The sequence below is a fragment of the Carettochelys insculpta genome, chromosome 9 (genome assembly GCF_033958435.1).
Source record: "Carettochelys insculpta isolate YL-2023 chromosome 9, ASM3395843v1, whole genome shotgun sequence".
Taxonomy (NCBI): domain Eukaryota; kingdom Metazoa; phylum Chordata; order Testudines; family Carettochelyidae; genus Carettochelys; species Carettochelys insculpta.
In genome coordinates this window covers 10,081,232-10,102,004 of record NC_134145.1, presented here as the reverse complement: position 1 = coordinate 10,102,004, position 20,773 = coordinate 10,081,232, and the positions used below count along the sequence as shown (strand labels likewise).

Here is a 20,773-nt window from a genome sequence, read left to right as displayed (position 1 = left end):
CTCGCCGCATGTTTCCCAGCCAGACACCCGGCACCGCCTTGAGGCCGACTGGTCTGGTGTGGTGTGGTGTGGTGTCGTCACCCGGGCAGCGAGGCCCGGGGCACTGCGCCTCCAGCGGCCCAGCTCACCGGGACAGCCCGGGCCGCACAGCAGCAGCTGCCGCCGGCCTGGCAGAGCCTCCGCGCGCGGCCGCAAACACACCACCCCTCCCCTCCCCTCCCCCGCCCCCGCTTTTCACCTCGCCGGCGCTTGACAGACGGGTCACGTGGCAGCCGCAAAGCGTCTCTTTGCGACCTCAATGACAGGCAAAATGTGCGACAGACGCTTGGCGAGCCAGGGAGGAAGCCGCGCTGCCTCCTCCTCTCGGTGGCCCGGCAGCGGAGGGGCTGGCTGCGCCCCTGCCCCTCAGAGCCGAACCGCCGCCCCCCGCGCGCGACCGCCCGTCCGGGACCCCGCTTTTCCGCAGCCAGCCCCGCGAGCGGCGGGAGCGGCAGGGAGCTTGTGTCGGCTCGGAGCTCCCATGAGCTCTTAGCCGCCCAGCCCCGGTCCCCAGTGGCAGCAGGCTCCAGGTGCGCGGCGCAGACGGGAGCCGGGGAGCCGGCCCGCTGCAATGGCGTCCAACATGGACCGAGAAATGATACTGGCCGATTTTCAGGTACGTTTCCAGCCCCGCCTCCCCGCTTTGTCCCCCGGCTCGTTTCTGCGCCCCTCCTCCTTTGTGCCTGGTTCGCCTGGCCGGGCCTCGTGCCCTCCCGGCTCCCTTCCCCCGGCTGCGGCGGCCTTTGTCGAACTCGTAAAACCTGCCCGGCTCCCGAGCTCGAGCGGTTCCTGCAGCTGCGAAAGGCGCCCCAGCCCTGCACTCGTTCTCTGGCCTCCCCCCAGCGCCAACCCGGCTCGTCCAGCTCAGGCAAAACCCTGGCGGATGCCAAACTTCTCTGTTCTCCCGATGGTCGCAGTGGGTAACCTCTTAGTGTGAATTGGCCACTTGCTGAGCTGGAGATGGGTGCTGATCCCCATCATAAAGTCAACATTAAGCTCAGTGGGACGAGGGGCTGCCTCAACCTAGGAGAGCTCGAATGAGTAGGAAATCTTTTTTTTTTTCAAAAAAGAATGGAAAAAAAAAGTTTGTAGTGAGAGAAACGCTCATGTAAGGGAGTTTGAAAAAATTCTAGATTACTTTAATCTCAGTCACAACTGGTGGTGTTTCCAAGTGAAAGTGATATTTAACAGGTTTGCAGGTATTTAATGAATCAGTTCAGTGTAGTATCTTGGTAGCTTTATTCTTCTATATTGTTTCCCTTTGATCAAGTTAAACAGGCATTTACTGCTCTCTCCCTTCCCCTTTTCAAGCATACAGTAAACTGAAACTAGTTCTGTGTGTGTGTGTGTGTCTATATGTGAAACAACTTGGAAAAGAGTCACATTCCAGTGTCTTGCATTACTTGTTTCATGTATGCATAAACAAAACATTGTCATGTCTACAGTTTGGTGTGTGGGAAGGCTACCTCACAGTATTGGGACGTAGGCCTTTACCGCTGAATTTGAAAAGTTCAGTGGCATTATGTACGGTAGTAAATTTAAGTATGTACTAGGATTGTTAATCACTGTCATAAAAATAGTTCAGAATTTCTTCTCTCTGTGACTGAAATATGGGTGAACTAAAAAAAGTTAGCACTTGCAGTAGGTAGCGTAAATGCATTAAATAGAGAACTGGATATGTATTAGTAAAGGAGCTAATATAAAGCATACTTCCAGTTCATGTGGGAAATGGGAAATGTTTTAAATTGCCTAATGCATTAGGACTTTAATCTATGGCAGAGTTACCCAAACTGATACAATAACACAAATGATATCACTTCCAGGCTTTGGTCAGAACTGGGATACCCTGTATAAGCACCCAATAAAAACTGTTTCCTCTTCTGGAGAGTTTACAGTTTAATTAAAAACTTGAAATCAAAAAAGCACATTTAAATTAGTAGAAGCACAGCTGCTGCTGGGTAATATGGTTCTCTTGGTATTAAGTATTTCTGTGTAACAAACATATACAGCAAAAATAAATTCTAGGTTTGCTGTTTTGGCTAGCGATACCACCTCTAGGTTTCCAGTATTTGTGTAATGTAAGAAACAAGCATTCTGAGCCACTTATGGACCTCAGATACTGTTTTCAAGTAGTGATGACACAAATGCAAGCCTCTTTCTGTTGATATCTAAAATTTGGCATCTTGAAAGAATTGCTCCAAAGGCACACTGGCTATTCTTAGTTCAAGTTGCAAAACTCTGAGGTGCTCAAAATAGTTTACATAATTTGCAGTGCAGAAATTGCATAAGTTATTTCAAGATACCTTATTTCAAACTTCCTGGTAACCCCTGTATTATGAGGGTTACTGGGAACAAAATACTGTTCTCGAAATAGCTGTACAGTTTCTATTTTGGGATGTATCCCACAGTAGAAACCGTAGTATAGCCTCAGCTCCCGTGACTTCATTGTAATCAAGGCTAGGTCTCCATTACAAATTTCTTCTGGTGTGATTCTGGGAGTGAAATGTGTGAAGAGGGGTGAGCCTTGACCAACATAGCTGTGTCAGCAAAAGGTCTTAAACTAGACATCCTTGTATGAACAAAGCTGTGATCTTGCCTTTGTAGTTTATTTTGCTTGGAGGGACTCTGATCATTTTGTTCATGTGGTACACCAGTAAGGCAGTGGTAGTGTAGATCTCACCCAGCACTTGGGTGTTGTCTTTTTAAATTGTTTTAAAATATTTTCTTGAAGAATTGTGGGACTTGTCAGTTTAGTACTAGAAGGTCATATGCTGCATGATTTACTAACGTGATGTGGGAGGAGGGCATTGATGGACTTAAGATTTCTTGTTGTCTCTTTTCTTGACTGAAGTAAGATGTGCTGAGAGAACATTGCTGTTTAATTGTGGCATAGGAGGACTTCAGACTGAGATTGATTAATTCCCTGCAAACTATTACACTCAAAGAAAAACAAACTCTTGGTAGTTTTTATATATTTTTTTAGTTTAAGTTCACTGTGCAAACTGTCTAGTAGTGACAAACTGAGAGAGAAGTTTTCCTTCCCTATGTGCTTTGGAGATAGGGAGCAGCTGGTGTTGTGTGTATTCCATATAAATGGAGGTTCTTATACAGAACCAATATATACTTGAAGTCTTTTGTCCTTTTTGCTCTATATGAAAAAAAATGTGGTGTAACAACTGTTAGAACTAGATCTAGTGCAGTTTGAGCAAATCTTAAGAGATACTTTTGCCCTTACTGAATAAGAAGTTACTTTGGGAAGGTATACTCAGCTTCTTCAGAATCTAAGATCTCATCTGTTACTTAAGAAAAATCCAACACTTATGCTTGCAAAGGTAAACAGTCAAAGGCAAATCACTTGTAAGTGACACAGCGCTGTCCTCCAATATCTGCAGACGATAGATCCTGTGCTTCTGTTGCTGTTCCTAAGCATTTGTCAAGCTTCAGAATCTTGTCAGTTTCAGTGCAGCTGTTCAGAACTCCAGGGGCAGCAGTGAAAGTGTTAGGTAAACTTAACTTTGCTTCTGCTGACTGAGAGATCTTAAGTAAAATTGCAATAGTAGAAATATACCTCTCTGTGTCAGATGACTCTTGGATACAGCAGAGGTCCACAAACTACCTTCACAGCACATGGGACATAGGAGAGCATGACTGGGAAGCATGCAGGGAGAAAGCTGCTTCTCCTGACCTGCAGCTGAAAGGGGTGTGTGTCTTCAGATTTGTTGGATACCTGTTAGCTGGAGGCTGATACATAACAAAAAATGTTGAGTGAATCCAATTGGAACCTGCTGTTCCAGGAATGCTAGCTATCTAGATAAACATGAAAGTTGGAGTCCTAAACTGTTGCTTATGGGTCCTGGTATAATTATGTAAATGCAAACAGTATGTTAATATGATTTAACTAAAATCCACATTGTTAGTTTCCCCTGGGATTATTAAAAAAAATAAAGTCAGAGGAACATTTTTGTTTTACTTGTAAGCCCACACGCACTTTATCGATCTCAAGCTATAATTGAGAAGGTATATTTGTTTTTAAGTGCATAGTGTTTTCAGCTTACAAGAAGACTACAATCTCGCTTTTGATTTTTTTAAATTAATTTTTGATATATTCACACATTGGACCAGATTGTTACAGTAAAAACAGGGAGGGAAGGTAGGAAGAGGTAATTTTAAGCCACTTTCTGAATCTCTTTTACCAGGGGTAGGCAACCTAAATAGCAAGAACAGCCATTTTTCCACTTTGGTGAAAAATAATTCAAGAGGTGCAGTACATATGAATATGAGACAGTCCTTAATAAATACATCAAAGCTTACTTTTTGTAACCCCTTATTTTAAGAACAGCTAACGCGATGATTTGTAATGCGGTACATGTTTACTGCAGGATGTTCACAAACCTTCTATGTATTCTATTTCCTCACATTTTATGTGTGTATTTGTACCACTGGCTTCCTGACTTTCGCTCCCAAACCTTTTCTCTCTCTCTTTCTCTCTCTCTGGAGGAAGCTGGTGGAGTTATCCAACGTTTTGAGATCACAGCACTGCTATTTAGCTATGAGTTATTCATTTTTGTGCTTCTAAATCTTATGTTTGTTAAAATAATCAGAAGTTTTTTTGTGGGTTTTTTTTTTTCGCTTTGCAATTATAGAGTCAGGAGCCACAAAGAAGTCCTTACAGAACTACATGCAGCTCCAGAGTCGGAGGTTGCAGACCCCTGTCTTATACAGTAAAACACCCATTTATGCAATTTCAACTTTTGTGTTACTTGGATTAACATGAGTTGAAATCATGAGTGGCGGGAAGCCAGGAACCAGGTGGCTCCTGGCTCCCTTCTGGTTGTGGGAGCCGGGAAACTGACCAGAGAAGAAGTGATTAACAAAAGCCCAAAAGTGAACAACTCATGGCTAAATAGCAAGTTTCCTGGCTCCCAGGAGTGGTGGGGAGCTGAGAACCAGGCGGCAGCCTGCCTTCCCTCCACTTGCAGGAGTACCAGTGAGTAGTGGTGGGGAGCTGGGAGTCAGGAGCCTGGAGGCCGCTTGGTTCATGGGTCCCTGCCAGTCCCAGGAGTTGGGAAACTGACCAGCGCAGCAGTTTCCTGGCTCCTACAAGAAGGGAATCCAGGAGCCAAGCTGCCACTTGGTTCAGAGCTCCCTTGACTTCTGCGAAATTCGACTTACACATGGGTGCCTAGGAATGCAATCGACACATAAGTCAGGGGTTTACTGTACTCTGTCACCAGCCTTTGGTGTAAACGGGAGCTACCTCAGGGCTGTTTAAAGTAAATTTAGCTGAAGCAGCCTCCTATATAAAAAGTAATGTATTCTGGATATATTCCCTTCTACTCCTACCATGCTGCATTTGCTGAGAGGTGAGGGAGGTGTGTGGAAAGTACCTCTTAACAATGCCTTGTATAAGAAACTTTCCACTAAAGACCTAGCAAAATTGACCTCCTTAGCAGTCCTTCCTGAGAGGAAGGATGGTCTTGTGTTTAACATATTAAAGGACTAAGGCTATCTGGGTTCAATTCCTGTCTCACTGTACTGCAGACTTTCTACGTAATGTTTGGCAAGTCATTTAATCTTTGTGCCTCTCAGTTAAACTGAGAAGTGGGAGTAATGCTGCTTAAACTCCAAGGGGTATTGTGGATATAAATTCATTAAGATTTGTGACATGCTAAGGTGCTAGGCAATGAGAACAATAGAAGTACCTAGGTACATTTTGTCTATTGAGAATACTGAAAATATAGGCCCCAGGAATTCTCTCTGTCTAGTTAGCAATGAGTCAAAAAGCTGCTTACGATGTCTTGGATGAAAAAAACCAAGCAAGTCTTGTAGCAGGGGTAAGGAAGTGGGTCTTACGCATGAAAGCTTATTACGTAATAAATAAAATTGTTAGTCTTTAAGGTGCTACAGGATGGCTTGTTTTGGGTTTTTTTTTTTTTTTTTTTTGTATGTGAAGCTATAGACTAACAAACATGGTGTCTGATGTCTTGAAGGAATGACAAATCCATAGATGGCCCCTTTCTTGGGATTGTACAGATGCTTCTTTTTTCAGATCCTATTTTTGCTTCACTTTTCCCTGTTTTCATGTGTCCCCGCAAAAGAGAGTTCCTTTGGTTTCCAGTCACTCTGCTCTTGTAAGGGACATGAAAATCTGAGAGAAGGAAAGGCTTCAAGAGGCAGTATGAGACCAAGCTTCCTCATCAGATCTATGCAAGAAAATAAATGTTTTTTGTAAATATGCATTCCTTCAAATCTCAGCCCTGTAGACACAAGCCAGACTACTCATGCATTTGATTCTTACAGCAGCTGGAACATAGCCTTCCTTAACAATACCCAATACATTGAGCTTCTCATCCTTGCCTCAGAGGAGAATCATTACATTCATTTTACAATATGTTCTGTTGCTATCAGTGGTAACTAAGCTGTTTCAGTATACAGTAGATCCCCAACTTACACAATTTCAACTTACGTTTCTTGCAGTAATGTGTGTCGAAATTGTGAGTGGCGGGGAGCTGGGAACTGGGCTGGTTTGTGGCTCCCCATCATTCTCTGGAGCCAAGAAACTGACCAAAACTGCTGCACCTGACTCTGAACTCCCTGCTGCTCATAGAAGCTGGGAGCCAGGCACAGCAAGGCCCGGGGGGCCTGAAGGTGGCAGGCCCCTTCCCTGACCTGGGCCCGACTTATGCTATATTTGACTTATGCATGGTTGCCCATGAACACAATCTGTGCCTAAGACAGAGGTCTGCTGTATTCAGAATCTGCAGTATGGTTGAATTAGTTGCTGTAGAATCACAACTGCAGATTTTTTTTTTCTTAATGTTTATTTGCATCAAACTTTCTAGCTACAATATTGCATGAGTGTGGTGTGTTTCTCCAGTGGCTTGCTATTCATTATTTTGCTAGTAAATTGGGGCAAGAGTGAAGTATAAAACTTCAGTATACTTGGTATGTATGTGTGTATAGTATAGTCTCTTTAAATTATTATTTCTTTAAAAGTTCTTCAGTTTAAAAGTTAGCACTTTAATACTTGCCCACAAGACCCTCCAATTTTGTAAAAAGGAACAAACTTGTGTGTCACACTTATCTCAAAACTTTGCAGCCAATATTTCTACAAGTGATGCCTAATGTTACTATATTTCTTTCAGATGTAGTAAATCCCTCCCTCATTTTTAGTTACTCTGTGCATTTGACAGCACTTTGTATTGAAAAGATCATACAAAATGAATAAGGAGCTGGTGAAATCCTCATACGTTTTGAAAAAAGGAACCCAAAGCAAATAAAACGCACAGTGTAGTATTAAAAGTGTGATATCAGAAACCAGACTTTTCCTTTTTTTTTAAAAAAAAAAAATTACTCCCCATGTGACAAGTCATTTACTGTGTTTTTTGTGAGGATTTTAGAGATGATGATATATCATTTGTCTTTGTATGGGAAAAAATTGATCTCTAATTAAATTCTAATAGTTCTTGTTTGTGGAAAGACTAGTTTTAAGGTTACAAGCTACAGCACAAGCTTAGAATTTCTGAAAATAGAGAATTGTTAACACCCTTAAAGTATTGAATTTATACTCATGAGTCTTTTCTTTCCCTTCTTACTGCTTCAACTCTACATTTTACAGTTGTGGTGGTGCTAGAGAACAGTACAGCATTGGGACAGATTACTGAATGTTTTGGTTTGCAGTACAAATGGTTTTGTTGATTATAATTAACACTAGCAATGAAATATCAAGAGAGACTACCTTGTGTGCCTAGTGTTCTTTGACTTGCCTATTGTGATTGCTCCCAAAATCTTGCTTGTGTTGTTTTTTGTTTTTCATGCTTTTCTGAAAAACCAACACTTTTTAGATACTCTCACGTTCTTCAGCAAAAATTTAGTTTAATTTACTTGTAACCTCTTGGTCTTTAGACAGGATATGAACTGAAAGAACCAGAAGAATAACAAATTGGAGAAGATTGTAAGAATGGTGTCTTTTTTAGAAACCTGGGCAGTTGGAGTGCTAACCTGTTACTTGTACTGTAACATTTTTGGCTATTCATGGTGAGGGTGGATATTTTTTCCCATGCAAAAATAGATATTTAATTAGAAATATTGTCTGAATTTGTAGAGCTGAATGAAAGTATTACATGATTTGTACACATTGTAGCTGTGATATGAGAAACTACTGATTTGCCCTGGAGCAAGTAGTTCAACTTCAGAAAGAAGTTTACAGTGGCATCTTTAATAAACTTGCTTAAAAAGATTCTTCATACCACAGTAATTATATCATCAGGTCTGCCAGCACACACACACAGGTATTTGGGGCAGTAATTCACTGAAACAGAGCTATCGTACCAATTTAGGAGTGATATCAGTATACTTTTTTTCCTGTGTGAATTTCTACAGGTTATATTACTGAAATTAACTTTAATTCCTTCAACAAAGAAATATGATTATAGTCATGACACAAGGCTAGGTATAAATTTTCACTGAGTGAAACAGGGAGGGTGGTTTGGCTAATGGAAGATACCGCACATGTTTTTTACTTAGTAACAGAGAATAAGCCGTGCTGGTCTATATACGATCAAAACAAAAAAGCAGTCAAGTAGCACTTCAAAGACAAACAATTTATAAGGTGAACTTTCGTGGAACAGACCCACTTCTTCAGACCGCAGCCATACCAGAACAGAGTCAATATTTAACGCCCCACCCCCCCCCACCCCTGAACTCTCTGATTTGCTCACCTTGATAATTTTTTTTTTTTTTATTTGTCAACCTTGATTATTTTGGGTTCTCTGTTCCTTAAATATTGAGTCTGTTCTGGTATGGCTATGATCTGAAGAAGTGAGTCTGTCCCATGAAAGCTCACCTAATAAATTATTTTGTTAGTCTTTAAAATGCTACTTTACTGCTTTTGTGTTTTTTACTTCTTTGTGTGAAATGTACTTTGGCAGCCATCAATCATGTGAATATACTACACTTACCAAATTTGCTTATTTCTTTCTTTGGCTGGGTCAGAGTAGGTCGTCTGCTTCATCTCTGTTTGAATCCTGAGACTTTCTCCATTTCTAATATCCTCTGTTAACCACTCTTCTAAACTAAGAGCTAGTACCACTGAGTTTGTGTGTATGTGCATGGGAGAGAGAGAGGAAAGCGAAGATTAAACTTTTTGGTTTGTACAATTACAATAAGTATTTGTCATCATTTGTTGCAGAGTGCAGAATCTCACCAGAATATGGACAAACACCTCTGTCTTGAAGTGAGCCTCAGTTTTGAGGAATGTGAGACTTGTTGCTGAAGTCAATATGGGGATTTTGATACTTACTTCAATGGTGCTGGGATGAAAACTTCAGTCAGACTATATTTTAACTTGCATGGTCACATCAGAAAATGATGACTATTGCATCACTTCACATGTTCTCTTTTGCATAACATTAGATTTGGCACCAATCGCTGTCAGAAGACAAGATACTGGGATAGATGGACCATTGATAGGACCATTGATATGGTAGTTCTTATGCACTGGGGAAAAAGTCTAAATTTGAAATGATTACATGTAGGTATGATACCTAACCAGTAGCCTGATTCATCTTTTTTTCCTGATATGTATTAGTGTCGATGACATACACTAACATTTACATCAGTTGTATTTCTTGTCCGTTTAATTTTATTGTTGGTCATTCTATGGTCATTGGGGCAGACAAACATTCTGTGAACGTACTTTTGAAACTACTGCGTATTTGGTGAAAGGAAGGTTGTATTTCTTTTAGTGTGTTTGAAGGATGAGCAAAATGCAGAAAAGAGTGAATTCCAACGTAAATGAGGAAGGTTGAAAAGGGACTCATTTGCTTTTATGGGGAAGACTTTTAGTCTTTTTGTAAGCATTTTGGTAAATGAGTCAGTAAGTGTATGCTTTGTCCATAATATTCTGTTTTATTTGGTTCCTGTGAAGTGCTTCTGTCTTCTCTAATCTCAATTAACTTGCAAATTGCTGTGTGCAAATTTTGCCTCCACACTACTTAATCCAGATGTTTTTTGATGATTAATAAAAAGGTAATATACCAGTCCTAGCATAGAACTTGTTTCTTAACCAGTTTCTCATCAATGACAGTACCTTTTAGTTCACACCCTGACTACATAATTTATATAGACTTTTTTCAAAAGGTCTTTGACAAATTATGTCATAGGATGGACTTTGTCATGGAAATTTATAAGGATACTATTTGCATATTATTTAGCATGCCCAGAAGTATAGCAATATGAACTTAATGCCTAGAATAAATATCTCAAGACTGCAGACCACCTGTCAGATGTGCCATGTAATGTTCTGTATTTATTTTGCCAAACATTAGTTATATAAAATTTGGTTATTTGATGCTAACATATTCTTGATGTTGTCTTTGCCTCTAAAGCTTCTGTGATGTAAAATAAGAACTGGCCAAGGAGCTGGTTGGAATTCCATAATAAACTCCTAAGAGAGAGCCTTGTTTTGTTACTTTCATAGCTAGTGATAGTGCACTGGAATGCCACTCAGGTGGTGACAGTATCTCTCAGAGTGCAAGATTTAAATAGGACTGCACCTGGTTGGAGACAGAGCCAACCATGAAGATAACCAGCACTCTGTGTTTCAAGTAATTGGTGCCTTACCTTGCCCAAATTTCTAATAAATAAAGAACTTCTTAGTTTGTCCTGCGCCTTGTTCAGCATGCCAAAAGGGCTAGGTACCTACACTTTTATATAGTAGCAGAGAGATAGCTGTGCTAGTCTATATACTATCAAAACAAAAAAGCAGTCCAGTAGCACTTCAAAGCCTAACAAAATAACTTATTAGGTGATGAGCTTTCGTGGGACAGACCCACTTCCTGTGGGTCTGTCCCACGAAAGCTCATCACCTAGTAAGTTAGTCTTTGAAGTGCTACTGGACTGCTTTTTTGTTTTGATACCATTTTTATATGCATTATTGAAAGCTTTCTTGGTCCTCCATCATATGAGCCTGGTCACTTCCTCAATATTTGAATGTTCCCTATACATCAGTTTATATTCTGTATCTCTGCTTTTTGTCTTATTTGTATAACATGAGTAAATTCCTCTAATCCCCTAGTTCATTGTTCTATAGAAGCCCAAGCCTCTCTGTGCTGATGGCAAGACATGAACCCTCTTTTTGGTGGGTGGAACCAGAAGTGTATGACTACCACAAAGTGGCAGAATATAAAGGCCTGGTTTACATTATGTGGTGCTGTTGATCTACTTCAGCTATGCAGGTAGCATAGCTTGTTGCCTGTCCATGTTGGAAAGAGTTCTTCATAAATCGGAGGGGTAGTCGTGTTAGTCTGGATCTGTAACAGCAACAAAGGGTCCTGTGGCACCTTATAGACTAACAGCAAAGTTTTGAGCGTGAGCTTTCGTGAGCACAGACTCGCTCACAGTGAGTCTGTGCTCACAAAAGCTCACGCTCAAAACTTTGCTGTTAGTCTATAAGGTGCCACAGGACCCTTTGTTGCTTCTTCATAAATGGTGTTGCTATAACTTCATTTTTGGAGTTGCTGATTTTTAAAGAGTGCTTCTGAAATAAAAGCAGAATCATTGTCAATTAAACTGTCATTTAACAATATTTTTTCTCCATTGAAATGGGTGCTTGCGTATAGAAAACATTAGGTCAGCTTCAGTTTATATTGAAATTTCCTATTTCTTATTCTGAACTGGGATTCTTAAGACTATTTGTGTCAACGACTTGTTGTGGGAATATAATGACATATAGTAGCATCACTTTGCAGGGAGAATAAATCCAAAGCATTAGAAGATCCCTTAAGAACATTTTTATGCAGCTGTTATTCCACATTCCTCTTCTCTTGTTCTTCATGAATATTTGTTTATAGAGACCCCAAAAGATTGTTAAATATCTTCTGTAAAGCATTTAGGAAGATGGATAACAAATAGATCTTTAAATCCAAAGAGTATATAATCTAAATAGCCAACATTACAAACAGAAGGGGGTGGATGGAGAGAGAAATACAATATGATACTATTCCAGATGAAACACTCTTAAATAATTGTTCAGCTGTTATTTTCAGTCTTCCGTGATGTATCGAGTGTAATGTAAAATTTAAATCAGGAAGTCTTGAAAAATTGAGAGAAATTGTTATAAAAAATAATGATGAGAAAAGTGGTTAAATCCGTTTAGCTCCTACTTTGGGTCTTCTGTTGTGCAAAGTTAAAATATTTTTTGCGTATCTTAATTATTCAAGCACTTGGATAATTGTAGCTGGGTAAGAGTATACCTTAAAGAGCTTATAATATACAACGGTGTCCAGGCAAGAAGTCTTGAAGCAGGAAAATTTACAGCTTGGGCTCCTGAGAGAGGATCACAAATCTTGTTGATTGCTAATGGGGTTTTAAAAGTTCTTCTCTGGGGTTTTAATTAACCTTCCAGCTAAAGGAAGGGGAAAAGACTGAGCCATGTATCATCCATCTCACAAGCCCACCTGATTCTGCAGTCCTTCTGTACATGTAACACCCACTGAGACCCATGGATATTTTGCATATATGGTATGGCAGCTGCAGGATTGGGCTAATCTTTTGAGGGTGTTTGATGGGCGGAATGAGACCCAACACACAAAAGGGGAAGGAGAATTGAAGTTAGTAATATACCACATTCAGCTGACATTCTTGGTTTCTCAAAATAAGTTAGGTGGTAGAAATAACTATTCATCATGTTTTTTGGGTTAGGGGTTCAGTGGGAGAAATATTAAAAGTCTCTAAATTTTGCCACTTCAACTGTGTCTGTAATAAGCAGGGGAAAAAACGAAAGAGAACTCTAACCAAAATTGTTAGCCTGTGGTCACTCACGTATTCTGTCTTACACATCTTTCTGGAAAATATGCCAGAAACCTAAAAAGGAGAAATGAGCTGCATGTCACTCTGGCTTGGACAGACATGTGCCCCCAGCCTGTAGTCTTAGCTATGCAAATTGTGCAGGCTTTGCTTTGCTTAGCCTTGGTGTTTTGGGCCCAGTACTGATTTAAAAGCTGCTTTGCTGAGTAGGAGGGAAAAATAACCTTAAAAGCGCCCCCCTCCACATTATTTAAAAAAAAAAAAAGTAAGTACATGACAACAATAAAATATTGTAATAGTACTTCAGATTATTGTATATGGTTTTCAGACTTCCCCACCTGCAATAAATGTTTCACAGAGCAGGATTTTGGAAATGGAGTTCTTTATTAAAAATGATTTTTAAAAGTTTATTAAAATAATTTTAATTAAGTATAGAATGGACCACTGTGATCATCTAGTCTGACCTCAGGTATAACACAGGCCATAGAACTTCCCAAAATTGTTCTAGGAACATATCTTCTAATCTTGATTTTTAAAACAACTGGTGATAGAATATTCCAGTGGCTAATTACTTCACTTTAAAAAATTTATACCTTTCCAGTCTAGCATCAGCTTCTAGCCATTGGCTCATGTTATACCTTTCTCTGCCAGATTGAAAAGCCTATTATCAAATATTCATTTTCCTGTTTGGTAATACGTCAAAGCTATCAAATCTATTTCTGACTCGCTATTTTCCAAGGTAGTCACCCATCATGAGTATGGCCTCCATTCTTTGTTCCTAGATATATACATTTGCATTTAGTGCTATAGGTTGAACTTTTCTGATTTGGAACTCTGTCATCTGGCGAACTCGATAATACGGCATGATTTTGTTAGCTGGATGACTGCTTATCATGGGTGTGACTATGTTTCCTATGGTTGCATAAAATTTGTTTACAGCCACTTGTCTTGGCTCTCACAGTGATCTGTGCTGTTATGTAGCTGTAATTTACTGCTCAATGTCTTTTAAGAGCTCAGTAAGCAGTGGAAGTGTTGGTAATGTGCTAGGTATATGGAAAATTCTCTCGTCCGGCACCGGTCAGGTCCTGAGAGTGCCAGACGAGAGGTTCAGCATGTGTTTAAATGCATATTGCTTGCGTGCTTTCACCTTACCAAGTGATCCAGATGGCTTTGTATCAGTGACCTGTCCTATTCATTGTCTTCTGCTCCCCAATTTTGTTGTTGTACACAGGCTTTATCAGTGGTGATTCACAGTATGCCACGATAATATTATATTGTTCTAAGATTTTTTTTTTAATCAAAATGTCATGTGGTACCAAGTCAAATGCCTTACAGAACTGGTAGTATATTACATCCACATTATTAGCTATAGGAATCAAACTTATAATTTAATTAATAATGAGTTAGTTCGTATTTGCCGTAAAGTATACCCATGTTGACTGACGTTCTGTTACCCTCCTTTTAATTCTTTATTGGTAAAAGCCTGTATCAGCCATTCTGTTGTTTTGCCCAGGATCAGTGTCAGGCAGACAGGTTTATTATTACCCAGATAGGGTCAACAGGACTTCAAATATTAGCATGTTAACTTTCTTCCAGTCTTTTGGAACTTCCCCAGAGTTCCAAGACTTTAACAGAAAAACATCAGTGGTCTGGCGAGCCTCTTCACCCAGCTCTTCTAAAAATGCTTGGGTGCAAATTATCTGGGCCTATAGATTTAAAAATGTCTGGCTTTAGTAGATGCTGTTTAACATGAGATATTAATGGAATGAGGTAAGTGTTACTTTAAATTATACTGAAAATACTACAGTATTTGAAATGTCATCTTGGATAATGTCTATTTTGGAAGAGTGGGAAAAGATATTGAACTTGTCTGGAAAAACATTTCTGTTCTTTTCACAACATTGATTGTAGAGTTTTGCTCCTTTTGTTTATCATATTTGCTGCTACTGAAACCATCCAGTGTACTTAAGTGTCTGATATCAGAACAGTTACATACAGTTTCCATAGTATCTTATGCAGGTATTTCTCTCCTCATGATGGACTGAATCATACTAGTTAGACAGGAAGAATATGGGTCAGGAGACCTAGGCTGTATATCCAGTTTTACCCCATCATTTCACATTTATTGGGCAAGACACTTTACTTTCCTGTGCCTTCCTTTCCTAATCTGTAAATTGAAATAATACCTGTCCTCTTCTTGTAAAGCATTTTGCTACTCTTTGATGCATGGCTTTAAATGGAGGGGAGCTGTCTAGATTCTGACTTTGATTGCTATGTACCGAAGGTCTAAGAAAATCCAGATTGAGCAAGTGTAGCAGTAATTATACTTAATTTAATACAAGGGGCATATGGTCTAAAGTAGGGTTTCCCAAACTTTATATAGTTGGGACCCAGTTTTCCCTTACTACCTTTTTTATGGCCCAAAAATATAAACACACACAAAAATGAATACATTTTCACTGTTTATTATTTATTCACAATAATAATAGTACATATTGATAATTTGTATATTTTCTAAGGGCCAGTATTTTTTTTCCCCAAGGACCAGTACTGGGCCATGGACCATACTTTGGGAAATGCTGGTCTAAAGAATACAGCACTGGACTGAGGCTTGGGAGAGGTGGGTTTAGGTCATGGGTTAGCCACAAACTTCCTTTGTGACCTTGGGCATATACCATAAACGGCCTTTTGCCTCTGTTTCTCAGCTGTAAATTGGGGCACATACTGCTGCAAGCACAGGGTTTGTTATGGTAGTGGAATTCACTAATAATTGTGAGGTGCTCAAGTATTGTGAGGAGAAAGCCTTGTAGGCAGTTGCAGAAGAGCAACATTAAGCAGCACTTTGTCCTGGCATAAATTCCAGGAGTTCTCCTAATTTTCCAGAATGTCACTGTTTATGATACTTTGACGTATGCTGGTATATTTTTATGTAAAAGAACACTTTTCACATATGTGTCTACTTTACCAAATGACTGTGTCTTCAAACTGCCTCTTTTGCTGTATTCACAGATCCCTTTATTTGAGTGATTCTGATAGATGACTCTTCAGTTAGACTTTCAAAGCTGCTTTGTCATGAAGATTTTCTTTTTAAATGTTTACTTTTGACAAGAAAAAGAATCCAAATTAAATGCATAATTCACAGCAGTTATGATCAAGCAATTTCTGTACATGCTGCTGAAATACACATGCTGAACATCTGTTAGAAAAAAAATCGGCAAGCTCTATAAATCTGATCAAAATAAAATATTTTTTTAAACCTGAACAAAACCAGCTAAACAGCTTGTGTGTGTGTGTGTGTGTGTGTGTGTGTGTGTGTGTGAAAAATACATTCTTTTTATATGTAATACAATAACTTACTTCAGAGACTGTCGATCTTATGTAAGTGAGTTTTTACTTCATTTTTGCATACCGTTGAGTTGAGTTGTCAAATCGATTAAACTCTTAAATTACTATCAGGCATTAGGCATCTTTTAATACAATTGGTGACACATTATAAAAAACAGCTCTTTTTCTTTTTTCATGAATAGTTCTTCAGATGATTAAGTTACAAATATAAAATTGGTGTGCTTTGGTTTTCTAGTGCTCTGATAACAGAACAGCCAGGTGGGTGGGTGGGTGTGTGCACGCACGCCTTTATTTTCTAATCTTTGTACACTTCTATGCTCATGCCATGACCCTGACTTCAAGAGATGTGTTCTATGGTAAGCTGCCCTGAACAAAATATTCCAGGTAGATCCAGCCTCCTGTTTGCTGGCGGGGTACCTAAGAAATTGTACCAATCTTACAATGACCCTGTGATTGATTCAGCAATGGTCTGTCATTTATTTGTGTCTTTTGTGTACAATGTAACTGAGTACTCACTGGAAAATTTTTAATCATACTGTCATGTTCTGCAACAGAAACAGTGTACAGCTACCGAATACTTTTTGGTTTAGCTACCTCTTAAACCATGTGGATATTGATAATTAGTGTCTAACTTCAGCTGGAGAAAAAAATCAACTTTTTTTTTTTAGTCTCGTGTTCATGTGTGCTAAGAATATTTCATTTTAATTTCATAGAGTCTATTCCAGGTTTCATCTTTTACCTGTTTTTTAATAAAGCCTAGGCCGGTTGAAGGGGAAGTGGCTGCTCTGACATTGCAGAATTTATTAGTGGAGAGAATTCTGTATGCTGTAGGCTTGTTACAATTCTGCAATAAAAAATTGAATTGTAAATCTGTGGAATTACGATAACCGTTTGACTGTAAGGTCTAAATGGATTTCTATTGAAATTCTGTTTGTGAAGGACACACTTTCTGTTTGGCTGTCTTACTCGCTAAAGGTTCTTAGACCAAAGGTTTTTCAACGTTGGTATTTATAGTTAGGTAATTACCTTCATATTTCACTGATTTCCAGTCAGGTTACTGTTATCTGTGCATCACCTAAACTTTGCTGTAAATTTCTGGGTTTCTGCCACAATGCAAACATGTATCGGAGGGGTAGCCGTGTTAGTCTGGATCTGTAACAGCAACGAAGGGTCCTGTGGCACCTTATAGACTAACAGAAAAGTTTTGAGCATGAGCTTTCGTGAGCACAGACTCACTTCATCAGATGCTGCTCTTGGAAATCTGCAGGGCCAGGTATAAATAAGCCAGAGCAAGGGTGGGGATAACAAGGTTAGCTCAGTCAGCAAGGGTGAGGCTTACTACCAGCAGTTGATCTGGAGGTGTGAACACCAAGGGAGGGGAAGCTGCTTTTGTATTTAGCCAGCCATTCACAGTCTTTGTTTAAGCCTGAGCTGAGGGCGTCGAATTTGCAGATGAATTGTAGCTCAGAAATTTCTCTTTGGAGTCTGGTCCTGAAACTTCTTTGCTGTAGGATAGCTACTGTTAAGTCTGCTACTGTGTGGCCTGGGAGATTGAAGTGCTCTCCTATGGGTTTTTGTATATTGCCATTTCTGATATCTGATTTGTATGCGTTTATTCTTTTACGTAGAGACTGTCCAGTTTGTCTGATGTATATAGCAGAGGGGCATTGCTGGCACATGATGGCATAAATTATATTGGTAGATGTGCAGCTGAATGAACCCATGATGCAAACATGGTGCTGCTTCACTCTAGGCATTTGTTCTTGTATCTTCTGCCATGATCGACAAACGAGGAAGTATAGTCAGAGGAATGCCTATCTTGCCTGTGGAGCTATTCCAGTAGGTATGCTTCAGATCAGACTCCGTTCAAAATCTGTCCAAAGGGGGCATTGGTGATGCCCACCTTTTTAGCCTTGTTGTCATGTTGGAGACCCAGGATTAATTTGTCCTTCTGTCTGCTTGGGTGATAGGTTATGAACAAAGGTTTCCCACCTCTTAGGAGAATGATGTAGCCTCTGGGCTCTGGGATATTCTAATGTGGGGTTCCACTGTGGATAAATAGTCATTGATCCAGAGAAGGAGAGAGTGAGAATAAAATTTATAACCTGGTGATTAGAACTCCAGTCACTGAGTCTAATGCCAAAGACCCTTTGTGCATCAGGATCCAGGTTTGAAAATGTTGGCATTTGAAATGTGCTTTATTCTAGTACTAGTATTTACAAGATGTTCATAGTAACTTGCTTGAGTGAGTAAATTACTGTAATTCACAATTTTTTTTCGATTTAGTAAAATGTCAGGTTTTTATTTATTTTAGTTTTTGCAGAGATCATTGTTATAACGAGTGCATGGACCCCGATAGCAGAGATACTCAGTAATACGTTTGGCAATTTAGTGCATGCTGGTAGGTATTCTCCAATTTAGGCTTTGGAGGTAGTTACAGTTGACTTCCAGTAGATGGCGATGGAAATTGCTATTGACTTCCAGATCTTCCATTACTGGCCATGTTACTGACTTTTTTTGTTTCCATGATGTGTAGGAGAGGAAGTAACTGGCTGTTTCTTGAGGTACAGCAAACCATTTAAAGCATTTGTGATTTTCTAAAATCTGGTCTCCAGGAAGCTGTGGGTTTTTTTCCTTTTGAAGCATTTATAACAATGAATTCTCACCATAGAATGGGAAATTTTCCTAGATTTTACTGTCTCCTTGCTATAAAAGTGTGCTTTTTGTACATCTTATAGAAAGCTTTATTTGGCTATGATGTCACAGTGCTGCAGTCTTGTTTCCTCTGTTGAATAACTTTCCAAAACAGAGTCCGAGACTTCAGGGGACTTGGCACAATGCAAAGCGACACTTCTGCCTTTCAGCACACTTCGTGTTACTAACTCTCTCTCTCCCTCCCTGCCCCCCACCCACCTGCCTGGAACTGAGAAGTTAGAATAATAGAGTGGTTAGGTCCTATGTTGCTTGTCTAGAAAGATGCCCTAAGAAGAGAGATGTGTGTAGGGGTTCACGGTCTGGGGTTGGGTTCTTTTTTTTTTTTTTTTCCCCATCGTGGGAAGTGGGAGCATGAGCACAGCTGTATCCTCACAAGGTGGGAAGGGTTTCTTGATAAGGAAAAAAGTGAGAACTGCTGGTCTAGTGAACAGACCCCGGACTGGGAGTTAAAAGTAGGTTGACTCAGTCATTGACTACTATGTGAGTTAAATTACATACTTCCTTCTCTGGGGCTCTGTTTTCTTTTGCTCTCCTTTGTCATATGTAATTAAGTTCTCTGGAGCTAGGAGTGGAACTGTCTCTAGTTATGTATTTGTATGTATAATAGGGCTTCGATCTTGATTGGGTTCTTTAAGTGCTCCTGCAGTACAAATATTAGTGGATGAATGTCATCCCCTCATGTAGATGACACCAGAGGCTCAAGCGGAATCACAACAGCTACTGGACCTGGATTTTTCAGAGGTCTAGTATGCCTGGGGATACAGCTGCTGTTATATCTTTTATTGATTCCCATGGCTCATGGCAATTATGAGTTTGTAATGAGGATAGCAATGAACGTGCTTATCCATTTCCAATATGGATTCCTGAGTCTGTCTGACTGTTAATATCAGGCCAGGCTGGCTAGAAGAAAGTTAGTATTATGCAACAAGCCCAGGAAAAAGTCTTTGAAAAAGCCTTGTCTGCCTTCTGATAAGTTTGAGACCAGGTCATAGAATAGTTGAGGCACTTGGTGTTCCAAGTGAGCAGATTTCTTCCTGACCTTAAAGCAGTGGGGTGGCAGCGGCTCCAGTGAGTCGTCAGCATTGAATTAGAGCAGGTTGGAGGCAGGACTCGGGGTGCCTGGCTCTGGGGGAAGGGGAGGGCATTGGCCATGTATTATATATTTATTTTTATATAGCTATTCAGTAAACCTTGTTTACCTGGTATTTGAGTTACTGGCACACAGAAATAACTGGCATAACTCACAGCTGAGTAGCTCTGGTCAGGGACGCTAGATGGGAGCATGGAGAGAGCAGAGGAGCCTGCCAGCTGCACTCACAGGCAGCAGAGAGGGCAAGGCAGCACTGAGCGGGCTGCCCGCTCCCAAGGGGTTGGGGTATGGCTCTTCTGCTCTGTATGCAAACCCCAGCCCTGATGCTGCTTCTCCTTTGCTCAGCCGACACCGGGTGGGAGCACGGCACCTCCGTGCTGTGTGCAAGTACAGTGGCAGGCAGTTCTGCTCTCCAACCCAACGTGAACTATTTTCTGTTATCCAGCAACCTCCTGGTCCCGTGGATACCAGATATCAAAGAGTTTACTGTATACTACTACTATTTAACTCTTGTACTCCACATGGAGCATAGGTCGTCTACAAGTCTCCTCCACTCTACTCTGTCTTGGGGGAGAACTTCTAGCTGGCTCCAGGAGTACCCCAGCTGTTGTCCTTCAATCTCAGTAGAGCTTCTCCACATTGTCCGAGGTCTTTCTCATTTGCGGTTTCCTTGCAGGTTCCATATGAGAGCTCGACAGACTGTGCTAGATGAAGTTTACTGTGTATCAATCTATATTTATTTTTATATCTCTATGTATGTATGTCTGTATATAGAGA

General features: G+C 40.2%; 1 protein-coding gene across 1 annotated transcript in view; it reads left to right on the top strand.

The window, feature by feature from the left end:
• Positions 1 to 333: 333 nt before the first annotated feature.
• FAF1 (Fas associated factor 1) overlaps positions 334 to 20,773 on the top strand; it is a 283,789-nt gene continuing 263,349 nt past the window's right edge. The window contains exon 1 of the mRNA XM_075002704.1: positions 334 to 655. Coding sequence (XP_074858805.1) covers positions 611 to 655 — 45 coding nt within the window. The 5' untranslated portion in view covers positions 334 to 610. The remainder of the gene's footprint in view (positions 656 to 20,773) is intronic.